The sequence below is a fragment of the Uloborus diversus genome, chromosome 5 (assembly GCF_026930045.1).
Source record: "Uloborus diversus isolate 005 chromosome 5, Udiv.v.3.1, whole genome shotgun sequence".
NCBI classification, from domain to species: Eukaryota; Metazoa; Arthropoda; class Arachnida; order Araneae; family Uloboridae; genus Uloborus; species Uloborus diversus.
In genome coordinates, this window is record NC_072735.1 from 47,387,937 (window position 1) to 47,411,198 (window position 23,262).

General features: G+C 34.6%; 1 protein-coding gene across 1 annotated transcript in view; it reads right to left on the reverse strand.

The window, feature by feature from the left end:
- LOC129222902 (solute carrier organic anion transporter family member 74D-like) overlaps nucleotides 1–17,865 on the reverse strand; it is a 40,843-nt gene extending 22,978 nt beyond the window's left edge. Inside the window, exons 1-5 of the mRNA XM_054857463.1 lie at nucleotides 17,202–17,865; nucleotides 14,150–14,236; nucleotides 10,326–10,517; nucleotides 8,617–8,781; nucleotides 1,698–1,893 (exon numbers count right to left, since the gene is read on the reverse strand). Coding sequence (XP_054713438.1) covers nucleotides 1,698–1,893; nucleotides 8,617–8,781; nucleotides 10,326–10,517; nucleotides 14,150–14,236; nucleotides 17,202–17,865 — 1,304 coding nt within the window. The remainder of the gene's footprint in view (nucleotides 1–1,697; nucleotides 1,894–8,616; nucleotides 8,782–10,325; nucleotides 10,518–14,149; nucleotides 14,237–17,201) is intronic.
- Between the last annotated feature and the right edge of the window lie 5,397 nt (nucleotides 17,866–23,262).

Consider the following 23,262-nt stretch of genomic DNA (forward strand, 5'->3'; position numbering starts at 1 on the left):
GAACGTATGGATTGGCCGGCACGATCTCCGGACCTCATCCCATCGATCATGTATGGGATTTTCTAGGCAGACGCTTGGCAGCTCGTACCTTACCACCAGTAACGATTCGGGAGCTTCGCTTGGCGCTGCAAGACAAATGGGCAGCAATGCCACAACAACTCATTGACACCCTCATTCTCAGCATGAGCAGACGCTGTGAAACCTGCCTAGCAGTCGGGGGAGATCATATCCCCTAATAAAGACCGGATGTTTCTTGCTGGACACCCATCACAGGGATGTTTCGGCCTTCAGTCGCATTGCGCTCCATGCTACTTTTTCAATTTTTATCCCTCTAATTTCTCTTTTAGTAAGTGTTGCGTTCATTACACATTTCCTTACGTATTGGGGATCTTACGGTATTAAATGTGTTGATTTGGAAAGCTTTTGTACAAAGTTATATTGAAAAAACCGTCTCGTCCTTAATTTTTGCACACCAGTGTATATTGATTTTTATATAGTGTATTGTCCATGACGTTTTGTATAAATACAGATGTCCTTGCTGTTTTCAGTGACGTCACCTTTCCGGTTCCGGACACTTCCAGTCTATTAACTCATTCTCGTCTTACATTTCTCGTTCACTTCTCCGTCGTCGGACTTTGTTTACCATTTTTTTCTTAATGCACTGTTAAAGGTGTTTGTTTTTGTAACCTCGAAGCAGTTGTGTGCAGAGTTTTTGTAACTCTTTTTAATTATTTTTTTGTACATGCAGAAACGTTGTTCGTATTTGTATTCATTTTATTGTACGAAGTTTTCGACTGCTTCTTTTACAGCATCATTCATTTCAATTAATTATGTCAGAACATTAGTACAGATTGCTTACAGTAATAAAGAAAATTTATTTTAGAAAACTATTTTCGACTTGTACATGATTCTATTTTTGTTTTAATCTTTATCTCATCATTTTTTCCCCTCATTGGTACAGTGTTAGCTAAAGACATGTAAGTAGCGCTAACATCAAAAACTGAAAATGGCGTCAATTAGTAAAAAAAATGCCAAAGTCTCAGCAAAAAGAGCTTTTGATGATCAACCTCTCATAACCTTTGGTTTTAATATATATTGTCAATTCTAATATAACAATATTTATATAATAAATATTTATCGCTAAGCATTCAATTCCCAGAAGACAAATTCTGGCCGCGTTAATGTGTGCCGTGAAGTTGAAAATCGTCGAACTATTCTCAAAACTACGAAGGAAGCACACGCAGAGGTGTATTCTGCCATTCGCAGGTAAAAAGCAGTAACTGCACATTTTTCGTTTTTTTTTTTTTTTTTTTTTTTTTTTTTTTTTTTTTTTTTTTTTTTTTTTTTTTTTTTTTTTTTTTTTTTTTGCATTTTTGTTATCTATTGCACGTTATCTTTATGGTACAAGCTCGCTTTTTTGGTTTTTACTGAAAAAAAGGCGCAAAAAAAACGTCTAATAGAATTGAATCCACCACACATTTCTTCAAATGTCTCGAAAACTCATTTCTGCAGATACTGCCGTTTACCTGCACACAGCAGTATCAACGTTGTGATAAAAAAAAATTCGACATAAGGATTAACATTTTTAAAAGTGTTGTTTAAATAAGAAGGTTTTTTTTTTTTTTTATTGAATTTTTCGTATTAGTGCAAGACAATTTCTTTCAACAAAATTTAGAGAGCTTGAAACATCTTTTTACCCGTTATTATCTCTGCCGTAACTATTCATCTCAATATCGCCACAGTATGGAATCATGAAAAGGAGGAAAAAAGCAGCTGAGAGGAATTCTGTCAAAGCCATTCCAGCAATCAAATTCTTCGCCTTTGGTCTGTACTTCCAAATTAAAATAGCTCCAAGCACAGAAGATGAGATGACGGCAGCAATTGTTGGAGGTCCTACATAATTTTATTAGAGCTCATTTACTTTATTACTCTAAATTGATATGAATACACTGCTCGACATTGAAAATGCAACACCAAGAAGGAGTGGTCAGAAAGTGATGAAATTTGGAAAAAAGACCAGCAAGGAATAATAAATGATCTTAATTTCAAAATGATAGGCAGAATACAGAGCGAGTACGGCGTTGGCTCAGTAGGATGTAGGACCACCGCGGACAGCGACACACAAAGAAACACGTCTAGGCATAGAGTCAATAAGGGTACGGATGGTGTCCAGAATGTTGGCTCTTCGTTAAATTTCAACCATTTGGCACAGTTCGTCTTCTGAACGAGGCAGGGACAGAGTCTGCAAACGGCGTCCAATCACATCCCACACATGTTCAATTGGTGACAGGTCAGGAGAGTATGGTGGCCAGGGAAGCATCTGCGTGCCTTGGAGAGCATGTTGGCAGATGCGAGCACTGTGTGGTCGGGCGTTATCCTGCTGAAAAATTGCATTCGGTAGCCCTTAAAGATAAGGGATTGCCACCGGCCGCAGCACATTATCCAAGCGTCGTTGGGCCGTCATAGTACCCTGAATACGAACTAGAGGTGATATAGAACTGTACGCAATTGCGCGCCAAACCATTATGCCACGTTGTCGTGCGGTGGAACGTTCCACAATTACTGCCGGATTAGATCTGTCTTCACGTCGACGCCACACACATATGCGGCGACTACCACTGGATAAACAGAAGCGAGATTCATCTGAGAACACGACATTTCGCCATTCTGTCATCCACGTCACTCTAGTCCGGCAACATACTAAAAGTTGCTGTCTATGTTGTGGGGTCAATGGCAGTCTTCTTAGCGGACGTCGTGATTGCAGACCACGTGCGACCAAATGACGGGAAATGGTTCTGGTTGACACGGGAACATTCAGAGTATCTTGCACCTGCTGCAGAATCGAGGAACAAGTGACTTGTGGGTCTGCTCCATCTTGTCGGTGGATGCGTCGATCCACGCGTTCTGACATCACTCTGACTGCCCCTGCACCCCTCAATCTTGCCACATTTCGTTGTTCCAACCATCTTCGGCACAGCTGATGCACCGTGCTCGCATCCATGGGGGTATCAGCTAAGATTTGACGTACGGACCAACCTCCCCTTCTCAGTCCGATCACCATACCCCTCGTAAAATCGTCTATCTGCTGGAAGTGCCTTTGTTGACGGCGGTCTGGCATTCTCTCGTGTTACACGTATCCTCCAAGACAAAAACAAAATTTCTTTGATAATTCTCCAGTCAGAAATAACAACACGAATATTGCCCATTCTGCAAATTCTTTCCCTTATATCTTACTTCACTTCCGTCGGAGAGCTGCGCATTTCACATCATTTACATAACTCAGTGACGTACGTCTACTCAAAAATTAGCATAAATTTCTGAACACTCCTTATTGGTGTTGCATTCTCAAGGTCGAGCAGTGTACGTTAATTTTAAAAAGTAAAATGTACAAAATTAGTAAAACAAAATTAGTAAATGTATAAAATTAGTAATGTACAAAATTGGTGGTCACTACACTAATCAGGGGCGAATCTATAGGTTTAGAAGTCTGTGCCAATGCGTTTTGGGGTCAATTGGAGATTATAAAAACTACGTAAAATATTCATCATGTTTCTTTTCGGATCTCCTTCTGAGCCCCTATGCCGTTGATGCCTTCGCAATTGAGACATGGTAAGTCCGCCACTTCACACTACAAGGTCTCCTGTACTTACCACTATTTGTGGTTTAACCAGCTGGATGAGGTCCTGAAGACAGCTCTGATTTTTTTATCCAGGCAAACAGCCGAGCAATCTTTGCTCCAGCACCCTTAGAGGTATTTCCATGGAGAGCTTTGTGACCACGCCATATTAAACGTGCTCCAGTCACCATTAACGAACACAGAAGAGCCGGGTTCGATTAAGCTGGGATCGATCCAGGGACCCTCCGCTTACGAGTCCGATAACCCGCCGATCAGATCACCACGACCTTGGTAAATCTGTCACTTTTTACTCCAGGATCTCCCGTACACACCACTGCCTGTGGTTAAACCAGTTGTAAGGGATCTTGAACTCAGCTGTGCTGTTTGTATCTAGACCAGAAGCCGAGCAATCCCTGGTCCAGCAACCCCAGATTTATTTTAGTAAATCCGCCACTGCAGGACTACATGGTTTACATCATCAAAGTTCACATTCTTTGAATCCCCTCTCCTCATTCTTTAAATATTGTTACTCCAAGAACAATGCAATAGTTGATCGTAGTGAGAGATTATTTTGAAAACGTTAAATAAAGTATTAATTTCTTGCTAGGATACTCTATTTGACGTTTTCAAAATCATCTGGTCATTTTAATCTTTGAAACAGCCCAAGTTGATACACCGATGAACTTTTTGATACACGACCTTCTTGTTTTATCCTTCTTTGACAATAAATTCTCAGTAAGTGTTATGAGTCACTGAAAACGAATTCATTTTTTTTTTCAAACTAAAGATTATTGTTATACATCAGTGCTCTACACAAGTGATTTTGATGCAGAAAGATTATATTTACCCCCGAGTCAAAAGACTCGATCGTTCAAACTCACTGTTTAAAAAAAATGTGTAACCTTACTCCATAAAATCGGTGGCAGCTTAGCTGCCTCCACTACTCTGGAGTAACTTAACTGATATAACTGGTATAAAGTTACACATCGCTTGTGGATGGTTACACCCTGGTAAGGTGACTATAGCGAATACTAGTGATTATTAGCTCAACATGTCCTACTCATTTCTATATGCTTTTAGAGAAATTGCTTGAAAGGTTACACATTACCAAAAATTAAGCTTTTATCTGACTTTCATGATCGGTTTAACAAGTTCATGCTTTTTAACCACCAATATAAACCAAATATTTTAATATACAATCTGTATTTATTTTAATGTACAAAAAGACATTTTTATTGCACTGAAAGAGGAAATGACCTAAGTGGTGTCAGAACCCAGAACGCGAGTCTCATTGAATCGCAAAGCAGTTGCTTCTACCGCTCGGCTACCAAGGTCGGTTTACGCTCAGTTAATAAGAGTTTACCTGCTCTGCGCTGATTTTGATCTTTACGCATGCGCTGTGAATTCTACTGAAACCATAGTGCAAGGTTCCTCCAACAATTTGAGTTTTTTAAACAATGATGCTATACAATTCAGAATTCGTGTAACGGTACACCCATTAACACAGGTAACTTTAAACATTTTTTTTTTTTACAGTGCTGCCGAAGATTTAGTATTCTTTTTTAGCTCAACATGTCATCAAACTGAGTGTAGAGGTGATTAAATTAATGTAATTTTCATTAGTAGTTTTAAACTTTAGCGTTGTTTCTTCATGTACAAGAGAACGTTTGATTTATGCGCAGAGAAGATTTAAAATTTTTCTGCTCACCAGTATGATACAAAAAAAATTTGAATACGAGTGCGATTGATCCTTGTCCACAATCAAACTTAAATATGAAGAGAACCTCAAATATGTATTATTGACAAGTATTTTCATCATATGATCGATTATTCTTTGAAACTTTTTTGTAATTTAAGAGTTAAAAAACTTCAATGTGATGTTACTGTACGAACATATGTATTTAACGTAATATTTTAGATTTAAATACTTTCACTTCCTCCTAAAGTATTGAAATACGAGTGAAAAATTGAGGTTTGTATACTGCTTTACTCATTTTTTCCTTTTGTTAGGCGTTATTTCCAGAGAACTTTTTAAAAGTATGTTTATATAACTTTTGATTTTCACTAATATTTTCCCTTTAAAGTATAATTTTAATGTTTACGCTGATTTTTGGTTCACGATCATTCTTGATTGAAAAAAAAACGCACCTCGATTGCAGAAAAAAAACCTAACATGTGGCAATAATCTAAAGTAAAAGTGAATATTTTCCTTCAAGTATTTTTCTTTTAAAAAATAAAACACATTTTCTTGAAAGTTAAACTTTGAAATTTTGCCTTCTTTCTTTTACGTCCTCCTCCCTCTTTAAATTCTGTTTATTCCACCACTGATTGCTACTGGTAACTACTGATCACTACCGGCGCACAGGTCGACCAAATAGAAAGCAAAACGACGATTGAAAATCATTTAAAAATCGCCAACGGATCTCTACCTCAAATAATAAAATAATAAATTTAAAGTTAGCAAAATCATTGAGGAATTGACAAAATTGCTTCAACCAAAATCGAGACGCAGTCTTTGTGAACTAATTTATATAAGAAAAATTACTTACATCAGTTAATGTATTTTGGGTTAAAAACAATAATATTTTTTAATATTGTTTAACTGATTGAGTAAAAAAAAAGTAGCTACTGTTTCAAAAAAGTAAGAGTGGCTACTAATGGAATTGTTGTTACCTGCTACAAGTGACTAACGATTTTCCCCAGTTTCACCCTTTAAAAGAACCATAAAAAAATTTGGAGGAACATATTTCCTTTTCTTACACATGCACTATTAACAAACGCTGAACAATTTCAAACTTCAAGTTGATTTGAGAAACAATCCTGAAACACAACATAGTATGCGGGATCAAGGTATTTTGCTAAGCCAGAATTTAAAAAAAGTTAAATTTGTTATGAGTATAGGAACAAATAGCTCAGATGTTTGGAAGGTAAAGGGTGTTTCAGAACAAACTGTCCTACACTTTAAAAATATAATAGAAAAACTAAGAAAAGGAGAAGTGAAAGAAATGATGTGTTGGACAGACAGTTATGGGATTTTTTATACACTGAATTTGCAAAAATAGTTCAAAGATTGGACATTAGAAGATGCTGAAGTCACAAATGTCTTTTAAACTGTGTATGAAAGTCTTATCAAACAGAGGTTAATTCTCATTGCAATGGTATTAACTTTTCATGTGTTCACCTTTCACAGTAGTAACATCACACAATCGAGGGAAAAAGTTCGAACTCGCATCTACTGAGTTGGATGCTTATGCCTCAAACATAGCAGCAAACATGGACGCCCATATAGGGGGGCAAGGGGGGGGGATCGAGCCCCCCCCCCCGTCCCTTAGAAATTAGAACTTCCTTGCTTTTAGTACTTTTTTCTTTGCGTAAATGTAAAAACATTTCTTCTCCAGCCATTAATGAATAAGTTATTAAAAATGTCATATTTTAATCAATATAGTCAGTCCTGAATTTGGCTTCCATGGGGAAAATATCCTGCTAAACCATAGGGAAAATATCTGAGCCCCCCCATAATTTTGCATATGGGCGCCCTTGACAATGAATGACCTCAAACTTTACCCTTTAACTACATACATCTTATTACTATGAAAGATGTCCATCTCGAATCCATTGCAACGCTGTTTTAAATTTGTTCAATGGGGTGTTTCCTTCAGTTAAAAGTACTACTTTCAGTCAGTGAAATTAATGGAATAAACAAAAACAAAACAAAACAAAAAAACATGAAGCCAGAAAAAATCTTTTATTTTCCGAACAGTTATTTTTTATCTATTAATTTCATTTATTTATTTATTTTATTTTCCTTTTTTGATGTCCGATTTTGAAAACACGGCGTGGTCTTTACGACGTCACAAGTGATGTACTTTGGCGCCCAACTCCATTGGCACGCTAAAGGTTTACGCTTTACTGTCAACCGCGTAGCCAGGACATGGTACTTTGATCTGTGCGATAATGGCATCAGGGAATGGTATTCCATCACTTGTGATGTCATGAGCAGAAGCGCAAAAATTGAATTTTAATTTGTGCACCGTTAAAAATAGTTGTTAAAAAATATTAAACTTTGGCAAATTGTTTTAAAAATGGTTAAATTCTATATTTTTAAGCATGCTCTTTTAGAAAGAAAAGTACTTTCAAAATTTCGGAAACAACCCCAATTGGCATACTTTTATACTCTACTTAAATGACATTTGTGACTACAGCTATCTCTAATGTCCAATCTTTGAACTATTTTTAAATACCGGTGTATGATAAATTCCAGATTTGCATGTATAACATTCCGTTTGTCTCTTTTTTTCAATCTCTCTCTGTTTTGCTGTACATCATTTCAACTTAGAACAGCCTTTTCTGAAACACCCTGTATGTTGGACGCTTATGTAAAAAAACTTTCTTTTTTTTCAACCCAATAATTTAACAATCATTGAAATAGATACATTATTACAGTTTTACTTTTTGAAACTTACAACGTCTGCAGCAAAAAAGTTCCAAATAAAAAAAATCAATTTTAATATTTAGTTTAAAAAAACATTTTTCTGCTAAATTTGTCGTTAACCAGCCGGCTTAGGTAACAAGCTAATTAATTTTGTTAACAAACAAAGAGTGAATAAAGCACAGCATCAGCAGGCAAAACTTAATTATATTTTTTCCTTTCATTTACGTCCATCTTTACTACGCGTTCCTTCGCTGTCGTAAAGGATATACACCACCTAACTATCGTTGGCCCTCAGACGAATCTACTGAAAAACGGATTGGAAACAAACAAAAAAAACATATTAATGTTGCCAAAACCAGTCATTGTCGAAAAAAATTTTCTTCTTGAATTGTTGTCATTTATTTGCAGTTTTGTAAGCGGCGTTTACATAAAATAATTGATTTTTGTAGTCTGTGCGAAAGTCAACAATCATATGGTGGACTTTATCACAGAAAACGCATTCCATGGATACACTAACTTTCTATATTTCTATAAACTGCTTAGAACTGGAATACATTTCGTGTCTTACCTGAGTATAAACTGGCATCGGAAGCTGACATTCGAAACTGATGCTCCATGTACTTCGGAAGTGTAAAAGAATGTCCAATGCCTCCGTATATAGATAGAGTAACATTCATTACTATCAGCACATACAAACTATTTGTTCCTAGTCGTTTAACAGCACCTAGCAACCCTAAAAAAAAGGTTAAATACAGTAAATCATCAGTATTTGTTTATAAAAAGAAATATTCTCAATTTCCGTTTAAGAAACACATACGAGGCGGCATCTTTCACTTAAATAAAAGATTTCTTCAATAATGTCAGAACTGTAACATATGTAAAAGAATTGATTTCAATAAGAAACTAACTAAACACTATAAAATCGCCCGCCAAAGTATGACGGGTGAAAGTTCTCCTAAATTAGAACGAAGCAAGTGCCTGTTTGGTGATATGTTGACAAGTTGAAATTTTAACCCTAATTGCAGTGGATTAACGCAAAATTCTAGTAGACATTGCTAAGATGTTGACCACGTTTTCGTTTCTAAAATGAGTCTTAACAGTAAAACAGTTGTTACAGGATCCAGTGCAGCCTTGCCAAAATAAAGCACTTTGCTGCATGTCAAACATTACCAAAAAAATGTTATAAAATTATCATGTCGTGGCGCAGGTTTCATTGTTGATGAAGTTAGGAACGTTACTCGATCAGTGAATTCGCTACTATATACAGGGTGATTCAAAACAACGTGGACAAACTTACATGATAGATCAGTCATACAACAAGGATCAAAAATCGCATATGAACATAGGGTCGCAAACGCCCGTAGAGGGCGGTAGAGCCACGAGAGGGCGTATGGCTACTTTTCCTGGCGGCTGGATTGGTCGCGGTGGACCGATCGCATGGCCACCACGATCACCAGATCTGTCTCCCTTAGATTTTTTCTTATGGGGATTTTTAAAAGGCCTTGTCTATGAAACACCTGTTGCAACGCCATAAGACTTGGTAGGAAGGATCGTTGCGGCAGCAGGAAGTGCTCGAGATACACCTGGTATTTTTGAGAAGGTGCGCCGTTCCTTGAAACGTAGATGCCAGGCGTGTCTCGATGCATCTGGAAAAAACTTTGAGCATTTCCTGTAATCCCGACATTAGTCGCATGCGAGTGAGTTATTAACAATAAAATGATCTGTAATGGTTTCGTTTCTTCTCTTTATGTTATGTATTATTTAAGACGCCCTGTAGCGGCTCCGGATCGCAGTTGCGACCCCCTGTTCCTGTGTGAACCATCTCCATTTGCTCAGGTCGTGTTTGTATCGCAATGCCCTCTCGTGGCTCTAGCGCTCTCTACAGGAGTTTGCGACCCTATGTTCCTATGCGATTTTTGATCCTTGTTGTAGGACTGATCTACCATGTAAGTTTGTCCACGTTGTTTTGAATCACCCTGTATATATAGGGATATTTAAAAAATTATGTGCATTTGTGCACTCAACGCAAAAATATTTTAAGAAGACGTAATTAGTGGTATACCACCCATTGATGGTGTGTTTTGTGTCACATCAGTAACCTGGATTGGCTCATATACTGATTTATTGGTTGAAACACCCCTGAATTGGATAAGAAATATAATGGAGTGCTAATTACATAATGAATGTACATATGACTTATTTCTAAACTCATAAAGCTATTACTAAAAAGCGAAAAGTTTTCTCAAAATCTACATAACAAAAGCATCTAGTACTCACCAAGCAAATTTGCTTTTAAGCCTTCGTTTTCTTTCGCGTTCTTTTTCAAATTAGCATGCCTTTTTCCGGGCAATCGCCTGGGGAAAAACATTATAGGTAATGAACATATAAAGAGTAAAACACCTTGCACAATGAATCCTATCCACCACGCTCCTATCCACCTTGGATCATCTGGTCCGAATCCAGGATCAACTATGTGTAGAAAAGATCAGTTATTTTATTTTTCTATAGTGTGTCATAATTTTATACTACTGAAATACACTTGCGTAAAACCTGTGAAGTTGACCACCCTTGTAAGTTGACTACCTGTCTAAGTTGTCCACTTTTTTCAGGCACGGAGTTAGCCCTTATCATATAAATCAACCTCTGTAAGTTGACCACCTGTTTAAGTTGACCATTAAAGTAGTGCACCGCGAGTGGTCAACTTACACAGGCTTCACTCTATTCATTCTCGTATTTGTATAAAATCATAGAGGATACTATGAAAAGGAAACTGAAAGCAGATGAATTAGTAAACCACAATTAACACTAATTTCATCAACAAAAAATGTTAAAGATAATTTATGGCAGTAAATAATAAGCACACTTAGACCTTTAATGAAACTCTATACTGGTACTGTTTAAATATGCGATTTCAAAATTAGTTTCACTTACTTCTGCATACTTCATGGTATAAATAAGAGCAGGTCGGGTTTTATAATAAAAACCACTAAATTAATATATTAGATTAATATATTCATATTACAAAGAACGCTTAAACTGTCATGGAGATTATCGTCCTGGTCAAACGTCTGTCCTTAGAGTTTTGACCAGTCACGTTGTTGAAATTGAATTCAGTTCATTGATGTGACATCAAATTTGTTACTTGATCTAGTCGAGAACGATATCAAAGTTAATCGGAGGAGTACAAATTCGGGCTATGAAGTATTCTTCATCAATGATAACAGGAAACTTGCAATTGTTATGTTATTATTTTTTCCCAACGATTTTTTACATAAATTCATGTCAGATTTCAACTAGGAATTCTTACGTTCTTAACTTTGCCCCGATTTTTTTTTTTTTTTTTTTTTTTGTAAATAATGATAGCGGATAAGGAAATAACTTGGTACTTTTATAATTTTAACTTCAACCCGGACCCCAGTTTTCTTCACAAAATTAAGATAGCATATGAAGTATGAATAAGGATTCATGGGCAGTTTTTATTTTTCTCTCTCTCAATGTATCTTTCTGTCTTTTTGTTTGGGTATTAGAAAGCACTTCATTTAAGAATAGGCTCCAATTAGGGGAAAATATGTAGAAAGTTTAAGAAATTTAAATGTATATTTCTTTGAATACTTTCCGTTACGTTAAATGAACCACTTTCATTTATTTAATTTTTGTGGGGATAGAGGGCTCTGGACATCTATTTAAATTTCTAAGCAATTATCCAAAGACGCATTTTACACAAACCATTATACAGTGGTAGTAAAAATTATAAGGACAAAAGAAAAGTCCCCCGATCGTGGCTGCATTTTGTCGGAAAGTTATGCAAATTTTATGACTAGAAACTAATGGTAAAAGACTTTTTTAGTACTTTTATTGGAAATACATAGAAGTTTTGTATTCATGCAATGAAGTTTGAATTTATGCAACCCTGTTATTTGTGGACAAAATTATATGGAAAATTAGATTTGTGTGTTCTAAAAAGCAAAACTTGCTTGCTTTTTGTTCTGTACACTGCACCACATAACAATGTGAATGTTCAGTAAACGGTTGGAGACGTCACATTGTATTTTTAGTCACTCCGTTAGGTACTAAACTGAAAAATTTGAGAAAACGAAAGTGGTTGCCTGAAAAATTTCACGACTTACTGTACGTCAAACAACAACAAATCTGAATAGATAAAGATCATTCATTTAGAGCTTTCTCAAAAGTTACGGCAAATAAGGACCACTAAGATGAACAGGTAGGAAATCTTCTGTTTCTGTGCGTGTGAAACATATGATAATGAGACGAGCTTGCTTCAAAAAACAAACATCAAGACTTATTAGATGGGAATTCAAGATACAGTGCAGTTTTCGAACTGTTTTACATATTTTACAAAAAAAAAAGTTTAATGATGTGAAACTAATGTCACGACCGTCTCTAATATAATTCATAAGAGATCAAGGGTTGAGCTTTGCCAAAAACGCCTTGTTATGGGTAAAAAGTGGGAGAATGTATTTTTTTCTGATGCGAAAATGTTTAATTAAGATGGACTAGATGATTTTTGCTACCTCTGGTATTATCTCTTCGAAGGAAAAAAAATCTCAATGCGTAACATTTGGAGTCAGCTCAGTAATGGTCTGTGGAAGTTTCACTACGGACGGAAACTATACCATTGCTGTGCATGACAGAATGAATTCTAGGAGTGATGTTGATGTACTCAGAAATATTTTTTAAAACCAAAAACACCGTTATTTACTATTTAAAAAAAATTCTAGCAGGATAGTGCCAAATTGCATGTTTCTTAAACCGTAACATCATTGTTTAATGCTTAGTCCGTGAAATTGCTGTACTGGCCCGACAAAAGGCTCGACCTAAACTAAATGGTAACTTTGTGAGGCATTCTGGCACCTGAAATATGAAAAAAGGGCATTCAATGTCGAAACAAGCAAGAACGTATTTTCTCCATTGAAAAAGCCAGGATAAAATATTTCAAGAATGTTCTTCAACTTCCATGACATCAAGACTGATAAAAGTGATTGAAAAAAGGGGTAAATTATTAATTACTAGCATTTTTCAGGGCAAAACGCTCCTTGTCCTTACAATTTTGTCCAGTTTTAACAGTGACATTTTTTTTATTCGTCACGGCAAAACCTTTATATTTTATGTTTTCAAATATTCTGCTTTCTACAACGATTTCTAGCATGAAAAGGCACTTTGTGTATAAATTTCACTGAATTAATTGAGAAGTAGCTTTTTCTGCGCAATTTTGGACTGTCCTTATAATTCTGACCACCACTGTATACGGGTATAATTTGCTACATTGTCTTCGTTACTGCGTCGTTGAAGTCAGGGTTAAAAAGGAACCCCTTTTACAATGCGAATATGTGAGGAGTTTTCTGAAACCACAATAAGCCAAAGGACTTTTTTCAGATATCATTCACACATTTCTCACATTGAAAAAACTTACATCAAACCCCAAAACCCGTGCCACCATCCCCCTTCCATCCTTCTTTTTTGCGATTTATTTTCAAAGTTAAATTTTATTGAGCAATCATGATTGCTTATTGTTTTCACTTTATCGTCCTTGATATTTGTTTCCTTTTTCAATCCCACCGTCTTCTGCAGGCGTGACTCCTCCGGTCCTGAGCAGTGTCGCCCGGAAGCCGCTTCTCCTGGTGGGTGGTGTCCATGTCTTACACACGCGCATGCTCATACACATACACACTCACACATACACAACTATACACACGTAACCGCCCAAGAGGGAGGTCAATCTTGGGGGACAGGAGTCGTTTCTAGAAACAATAACTCCAATGAGTAGGGGCCTGTCGCAGCTCGTGATCGCGAAAAAGTAATTTGAATTCAAAATTTCAAAATTCAAATTAATTTTTAATTTTTTTTAGTTCAGTTTATAACTTTTGTTTAAGAGTTCTTATTATGCATAGCAACAATACGATAAAATATTTCTGTGCAATCAAATTACTATACAAAATCTCTTAGGACGTAAAGACTCACGATGAACTTCTAATTTGCCATGTTTACAGAAATCAACATTTTATAGCCTAAGAGATCGTGACACATGAAGGAATTACCAAAATATAACCTTTAGCGGAAAATGCCTATTGTTGTATACCAACCTGAGGGATCCTCATAGTAGTTCAGACACGTTGAAGCCAATAGGTATCCTAATGCAGGACCAAACAGTCTCATTGCGTGAGCAATTGCTGAAATATATATCATATAAATTTATAAACTTTTTTTTTCAATGTTAATTAGGGTATTTTTGAGTTTCGGTATTGAAATTACAACAGAACTTTATTTTTTTTAACTTTTTTCCTTAAAAGAAGGAGGAAAAAGAGAAGAAAAACATATAAAGGTCACAAAAGGAATCTCTATTCCTTAAAAGTAAAAAGAAAAAGACGAAATGTCTAAAATAAATCTATATAAATAAAACAGAATATGTGTGTGTATATATGTATATTCTCGATTCAAACTCACAGTTAATGTCGGATACCGACCACATTTGGCAGGAAGGAACGTAGAGGGGTTTTCAAACGCCAAAACAGTACCAAACTGTTAAAATTTTAGTTTTAGGGCCCGAAAATGTCATTAAACGCCTCTTTTTTCCCGAAATAATTATCCGACCAGTTCGATTTTTACAGATGTTAATCGAGGATTTTAAAGTTGTACTTATAGAAGAATGCGTTTAATTTATTCGGGAATTTTTGATTTGCCGTTTTCTTTCTTTAAGAATGATTATTTTGACGGGAAATTTTACATTTTTTTTTCTCTCGAATTGAAGTCTGATTGTTGAAGCATCACTTGACATAACTTTTATTTTCGAGGTAGACCGTGCAAAGGCGGCAATGCAGCTAGTAAATAAATAAAACAACGATTCTCCAAATGTGTAAAATGAAGCTAACTTTAAAAGGGAATTAGGGAAAAGGCGTCCTTTGGTTGACCATAGAAACTTTCTACTTACTTTATCCATTAAATTAACTTAAAATCAGGTGAGAATTGTGATATGAAACATTTTTTTTTTTAATAAAAGCAGTAAAACGTTAAAAACCTAAAATATATTTTTTTTCTAAATGTTTAAAACCTATATCAGTTTTTATTTTTACAGCATTGTAAGTTTTCTACAATTAGTATATTACTTAAATCAGTGGTTGACAACCCGTCTATCTCGATCGACCAGTCGATCTCAAACCTGTTCTGTCAGAGAAAAAATAAATATTCTTTTCTGGGGGTAAAAAAGATCAACTAATTAGTTGAAGTTATTTGACTGCTTTTCAATTTTTTTTAAATCGTTAAAATTGCCACTATTTTTAATTTTCAAGAAAAATATCCTTTTAGCTTTCTGTCCTTGAAAGTTGTCTGCACCTTTTTCGCTGGATTTTCAGTAGAGATGCACCGATAAGCAAATTGGTCCATTACAGATTACCAATTTATTGGCTGTTGATAATCTGCCGATTAACAGCCAATTTTTGCAGAGCCAATTTAATGATAATAATAATTATTTTTAATACTATCAATTTCTTTCTCACATTTTTTCACTTATAATTTCGACTGTGGAAATAGTTAATAGTTTGTTTCTAAGCGACGGTTTATACTTCACTTTCCTTATTTTTCAAAATAATTTCAAAATTTCATCCAATTTATTTGAACCAATTTTCATATTATTGTTAATAAAGAAAATTTAAAATATTAGGGGGTTTCCTCTGGTTAACAGGTTAATTTGGGAACTTTTTTAATTTAAATTTATTTTTAATTATCAGTAGACATTTAATTTAAAACTTTTATTATTTTACAAAATTACAATCTTAGCTAAAAGCACTATGCTAAAGGAGAAGAGTATCCACGCATTAAAAATTTTCATGCGAGGCAGCGAGACTCAAAGTGATGTAAATGTCAAAAATTAAAAAAATTGAAGATAATTTGCACAAATGGTAGGAGAACCTCTCCTCTGTTTTAGGGTGTAATGGTACTGGTAGCTCTATTAGGTGCTGCTATAACAGCATGATTTCGAAAAATGATTTTAAGAAAGCCTGTCTAGGATCTGTATTCTTAACGCATTTTTCTCGAAACTTTAAGAAGTCAACTTGCACCCCTTTGCTTCTGTTTGGCTCAAGTGTATATTTATTCAAACTAGATAAAATAAATAAATAACATTATGTTAACCAACAGTTTGTAAAAAATAAATATTACTAAAGAAGTTAAATTACATTTAATAACAATTAGTTTTTGCTGAATCAAAAATCAGTGTTCAAAGAGAAAATTACAAAATGAATGATGTAGTCATACGTATAGTTAGAAAGAACAAAATAACTGATAAAAAATGTTGTGTTATCAAAAGGTGAGGCGAGGGTATCATAACAAATACTTAGGAAATTATCCTTTAATAAACTTCGTTTTATTTTTGCTCTGTACACTTTCATGCAACATGTTACAGTAATGTTTGCAGAAAAAAACATTTATTAGCAAATGTTTTCTACATAGTTTCTTGTTGAAAGTGCGCTTAAAAAATTATTTTGGAAAAAAAAAATCCGCCGATTGATCGGCAAAATTTGCACGATTTTACATAATCGGAAAAGTAGCCGATTATGGCAGATTAATCGGTACTGCCAATTTATCAGCGTATCCCTAATTTGTGGATGAAACTTGTTACGAAGCTTTAGAAAGTGGGAAAACTTGATTTTGAACGGGATTTTACCAGCGGGGCTGCAAGGGAGAAGATCAGTTCTTTTCAATTCGGGCGCTCGTTCATTTCCCCCATAAATTTAAATTACTCCAAATCTGAACATACTCCCTTCCTCAAAGTATGAACCCCCTAATTTCCGACTAGGCTGACATGACCTCTCGCGGCCCTGGAAGGGACAAGCAGTTTCAGTTATCTCACTGACGTTGTGAAAGTGACTGGTATTCTCATCTACCAACCTCACCTAGAGTATTTGTTGTAATATGAAACTTTTCATACAACATTATTATCTAAATTTCCATTTAACAACAAGCTTCAGTTTTAAATTACGACTATGCTACTTAGGTTATATGATTTTCCGTGCCGGGGGAGAGTGCGTGAACCAAAGAGAGTTCTGAACCTGAAAGCAAAAAAATCCCTGATGCAGGGGATACATTGAAAACAACAATTAGTGAAAATGATGAATGAAAAATCATACAAAATTACCTTACCAAGATAAATAGGAGCGTTTTTCTTTTTTGCACTATCGTCCAGGTAAGATAATCCAATTGCATGGTAAGCTAAATTAGCAAATCCCTTCAAAAAGCTCGCCAGGATGAAAATTAGAACTGCAGGAATCGTCGGCGTTTTACTGGCTGAATCACACAAATCAACAGCCTCTTTCAAACACATCTCAGAGTTTTCTTTGTTCTCATCTGACGAAGAAAATTTCTCCGATATACCATAAAGAAAATATGGGACGGCAGAGATGAAGCAGCAGGCTACAGAAAACATCATTCCTAGTGTGACCATGCGAGGTCGATGGTACTTGCCGCCAAAATATCCAATAAGTAAGCCAAAGAATAAAGGAGTTATTTCATCTACCATCATGATAGCACCACTAATTTTCGTTTCAAATGCAAATCTTTTCTCTAAAGTAGTCATAACTGCTATGCGGTACGTATAATACATTCCCTGAATGACTCCAATTGTTGAAAAAAGGGCAAGATATACTCTGCCAGTTGCCCAACGTTGCATCCACCCTGGATGAAAATTTCCAATACCACAAACTGTATCTTCATCCATTTCTTCCACACTTTCTGCAATGTTCATCTCTGTCACTTGAGCACCAGACTTTTCTTCTGTTTTATTTGTAGCACTTAATTGTTTATCCATTTTGCGGTTTTCAAGCGTTGGTTATTTAATCAAAACAATCTATTGCTTCTCAGTGTTGATACTAAGCTCGATTCCGCACTGTCAAAATATACATTCATCTATTACGTAAGACCATGTTTTGTTGCATATGTTTACATTATTTTGCAATTAAAATATTCTTAGAATGAAATATAACATTTTTTAAAGCTACTATTCAAAAAATGCAATGCTATTTGAATCCGTTTCCTTCAAAAAATAATAATAATAATAATAATGAGCAATGATCATAGTCTGGAAGCAAAACAACTTGGTTACTCCTTTTTTCTAGTACAATTTTGTGCTCTTCGTTTAAACATCTTCAAAAAGTTTCATTTTCGAGTTGAATGTAAATTTTTTCAATCACTTTTTCTGTATCAACAGAAACTCAGCATCAACTCCATCATTTTGTGTTTCATCTTGATAACCTTTCTCCGTCTGCAACTTCAACTGATCTTCATCACTACCTTTTCAGATCAAGTTAATGTATCGTTAAAAATAAACGCAAATTCGAAGGGATGTCTTTAGCACGAACAAATTTCATTTTCTACCAAAACTAATGCTCTTTGCACTGGTACATCCATTCAATCTTAACTACTAAGATTAGATTAAAAAAACGGTTATGCTGCTGAAACTGCCCTTGAACTGCCAACTGACTCTAGACCGGTCTCACAGAAATTACATAGTAAAACTCACATTCACAATTACGTCACTTTTTTTTTAATTCTCTCTTATTCCTTTCATCCAATTGACCTTCATTTTCTTTTCTCCATGCGCATAAACATTTAATTCTTTCACAGCATATATTTAGGGCGTGTTTCTTTCGTTGTGAGGTTCTATGTTGATAATAATCCTCTAGAAAATTCGTGTAGTAGTATGCACATTTTTTATGGTGGTATCAACGGTTAATTTATCTAGTTTCTCCATCTGCTGTAATATTGCTTTTAATTTCTTGAACATCCAATCTGAGGAAAATAGAAATGCGAATAGAAAACGAAAAAAAAAAGAATAGAAAACGAAATTTTATTTCGTTTCTCTAAACTGTTCTGCAAACACCCATTTTGGAAGTATTTGGAATTGTCTTTCGTAAAACAAGGAAACAAGTCAACTGATTAATTCCAAAGAGTGATGTATACGGGTCATTCTCCAGAAAACGTAACTTTTGAACGCAAATATTTTTAAGTTTTGAAACCTCCCCCCCCCCATTCTTACATAAAAGTGTTATCTACTAGACTTAACCATAAATAATGACCCAGCTAAGTTCCAATTATTTTACACATAAATAAAAATAATAAAAAAATGCCTTGTTCAAGGAAATAAAAAAAAATAAAAATAAACTTTTAATATTTAAAAACTGAGGCTAATTTATTATCAAAGTAGTAATTTTGTTTATTGTGCAAACAATCGGCTATTTTAATGATTAGTGGGGATGCAATATTAAGCTCTCTTAATTAAAGTACGGCTTAATTAGTAGTTTCAAATGTATGTTAAAAATAGTATTTAGTAAATTTGAGGATATTATGGCAATTTATAATTTTGTTCGAATGCCTATTAGTGATGTATTTCCCATCCATCAGTTTTTTTCACCTCAGAAATAATGACATTGATAAGGTCTGTCTCGGAGGTGAAATTCACGGAATAAAGGAATATTCCATTAATATAGGCCTAATAGATACATTTTTCATATTTTTTTTTTCTTCGTTGCTATAATCTGCACATGCTAAGCATATGAAAACCTGTTTGCTTCTTTTTTTACATTAATTTACATCCCTCAAATTCATGTTCACGTAGGTGAGAAGTCAGAATAACCACACTAAGTTTTTAAAGCAAAATTTATCTTCTTGTTTTTTCAGAAAATCTCACAACTTCAACTATGGCTGAAAATAAACAAGGGGGCTCCCATGTATTATGGAAAATAAAATTTGATGTCATTACTGCTACGTGTTAATGAGGAATGGCATTTTGTGTTTAGGTAACGGAGGTGAGAATTTATTATGCGATATGACTCCTTGTCGAACTAAAACGAACTGAAACAAAATGTTAAAAAATGAAATATACTTAAACAATTAGTATTTGAGACACTTGTGAAAGGAATAATAAATAAATAAGTACATACTTTTAATTAAACAAGTTATCAAGCAACATAAACAGCCACACAAGGTGTGTGACATGCCACGGAGGTGAAAATTCACATGTCATGAACCAAAATTATACTAAAATAAAAATTATTATTAAAAAATTGTTGACAGGTTTAAATAGATATATTTTTGATGAAATTAAAAATCATTGTTGAATGAATTATTCCTTAACGTGTTTACTGAAAAAGGCGTATGACACTTTTTGAAGAATGACCCATGCACAATTGTTGCGCAAAATTTTGAAGAATAAATAATGAGTTTAAATAATTCTGTAAAGTTGACTCTTTACAAGTAATTTTTTACACATATCTGAGAAAGTAAATTCAGGATTTCCCGTAATTTTCGCTGACACAATGTAGCTCTTTAAGCGGTTGAAACATTTTTTTTTACCTAAGTTATGTGCTTGATCATGGCCCCACTTGATTCTTATAGGCCGTGACAATCACTGAAACTCGTACCAACAAAGAGGGCACTACAGGCAATCCTTGTTTTCTATTCTTACAATCAAAATGTCCAATGATTCGTGGATAAACAGGATTGGGTTCAGACCTCTTACAGTCAAAATGGGCGGCATATGAAGTTTCGCTTTTTTCGAGACTTTCAAGAGCAGATCATCTTAAGGGTACTAGTTGCATCGGTTTAACACAGAAAAGTCATAAATTTTCAAAACCCTTGGTTCAAGTTTGGCACGAGTTAACGCCAGGGTGCCGAGCACACCAGGCACAATTGTCTGTCGTGTGCAGACCAATTAGCAGTTCCCTTACTTTTCTAGTGGTTACTCTTTCTAATCGCCCGTTTGAAAGTTGATTCAACTAAGTTGTCTCGCATGAAGGAGATCTTAATAGAGTTAATCGTTAAAAAAACAGTGTGATGGCTGAAAAAGAGAAAATCGCAGAAATAAAAATTACATGAGGGGAGGGGGTACTTTTTTTAATTTTACGTTTTTCTTTTTGAACTGACTTCAAAAAATACAGAAAAAATGCATGTGCTATTCCTTTCGTTAAAGATGGTGGCAGTTCCAAAAAAAAAAAGCTTTCATTCAACAATCGGGTACAAATATATACGTCAAATATCCAAACGTAAAAAGTTCTAAACATCAAAAAAATTCGAACGTACGCCCATGAAGTTTTAATAATTTTTTTCTTTTTGTTTAGTAAACTGGAAAAGCAAATTTCTGTTTAACTTTGCTTTAAGATGTACTTACCTATTGTATCGTTATGTATTGTATTGTATCTTATGTACCTACACATATATTATACAATCACTTTGAATGGCATACGATTTTCCCGAACGGTTTTTTTTTTTGCTTATTTCCGAAATTTCTAAACTACCAATGGTCCCAATTAGTTCTGATTTTTGACATTCTGCCATACCTCTAGAAAAAAACATTGTGCATAATTAGAACAAATGACCAAGACTGCTATTTATAGTTTAATTTCATGTTCTGGCATATAAAATTTTATAATATAGTTCAGCCATGTTCTTTCAACCATGTATGGTTTAAAATGATTTAGTGACAACACCTCCTCATTTCAAAGAACATCAACAGGTAAAATGATATCAAAGGAGTTAGTTCATTACAGTGGCCGCCGCTTAGTTGAATCACGTTTGCTGGAAACAGTTTTGATTTCACAAAACGGCTGATTCAATAAAGCGGCGAATTCATCAAAGATGGATTTTGTTCTGTTTTTGGCGCTTTGATTCATTTAAAACGGTTAATTTAATAAAACCACCTATTCAATTAACCAGCGTCCACTGTATTCATAAAAATGTATAAAGCATTCAGGTGCTGAAGTAAAATATTTTATGAGAAATATATCATTGAGAAACAAGTAACATTTGTCTTAAAATAATCCTGGTTGTTTTAGCAAGGGGATGTTTACTTTTTTTAATACTAACAAAATGTCACTCAACATTAGGATGGTGTTGCACTGTTTCAGTTTAATTTGCAATCCACAGTTTCCCGGTTAAACTGCAACCGATAGTTCATGTATACTATAACTTAAGCTTTTTCACCACGGAGTTTATCTTAATCTGATAATGCATTCCCACTTCACAAACATTGATGAGTAAAAAGGGAGACTTTTTCCATGTGTACAGAATAAAAGATGAATTTATTTTCGGAAATAAAAATATTACGAATCACAGAAGATTAATTAAATGATCTATATTGAGGATTGCACAGCCTCGCAGTTTCATGTTAGCTTGCAACTGCAATAAAAAGTATATAAATAAAAGCAAATATGTTTTTTCTTAAGAACACGCTAACCTCCCGATTATCGGTGGGTGGCTTATACACGATCTTTCACACTCACAAAAAAAAAAAAAAAAAAATATCTTTTGGTGATGATTAAATAAAAAGGGATAAATGCATCCATTTTTATTTTACAAGTGCAAAAATCTATCTTCATACATTCCTCTTTTTTTCTTCTCCCTGCACTCGAATGCAATCAGAACTTCCATGGTCTCCAAACTCGAGGTGTTTGAACCTGGTTTTTAAATTTACCCTGTTACCGCTTTAAACCCACACTTCTTACTGCTTTATCTGCGCTACTTACTGTAACTAACTGATTTTTAGACTTACACAACGTTTTTTCTTCCTCTTCTTCCCACAATACTTCTTTGGTGTAACCTAGCGTGATCTATTTCAGTTATTAAAACACACTAATGTACATTATATATATATATATATATATATATATATATATATATATAATATAGTATATATATATATAGAGAGAGAGAGAGAGAGAGAGAGAGAGAGAGAGAGAGAGAGATAGTTAGATAGATAGATAGATAGTTATTAATATACATTCATATACGTTGATAAATACAGATATTAATATTATTATACTTATTCGGTTGCACGATTCGTTCGCGTATATGTGTAATTCATTTGTTATAAAGAGCTATCCTATTGCATTTACCCCAAAGCGTATGTAAAGGATAATAGTGACACCATAAGTCTTTAAAGACTCATGCATCTTAAGTTCGCAAGTTTGCAATATTTGCTTGTAATTCATCTGTGTGATTCATGATAAAAACAGATCATTTGCGAATGATCCCTCACGGTTCGTCGCCTACCCAAGTGTTATTCAAATTTGGCTCATTAGATCACTGATAACTTTCTGATTTTTTAAGATATTGAGCCAGAATGAATTGAGGAATTTAGTTAGGTTTTTAATAATGAAAGTTGCGAATTGCTGTCTTAAGCGCATGCGCAGTGAAAAAGTAATTGCTTTAA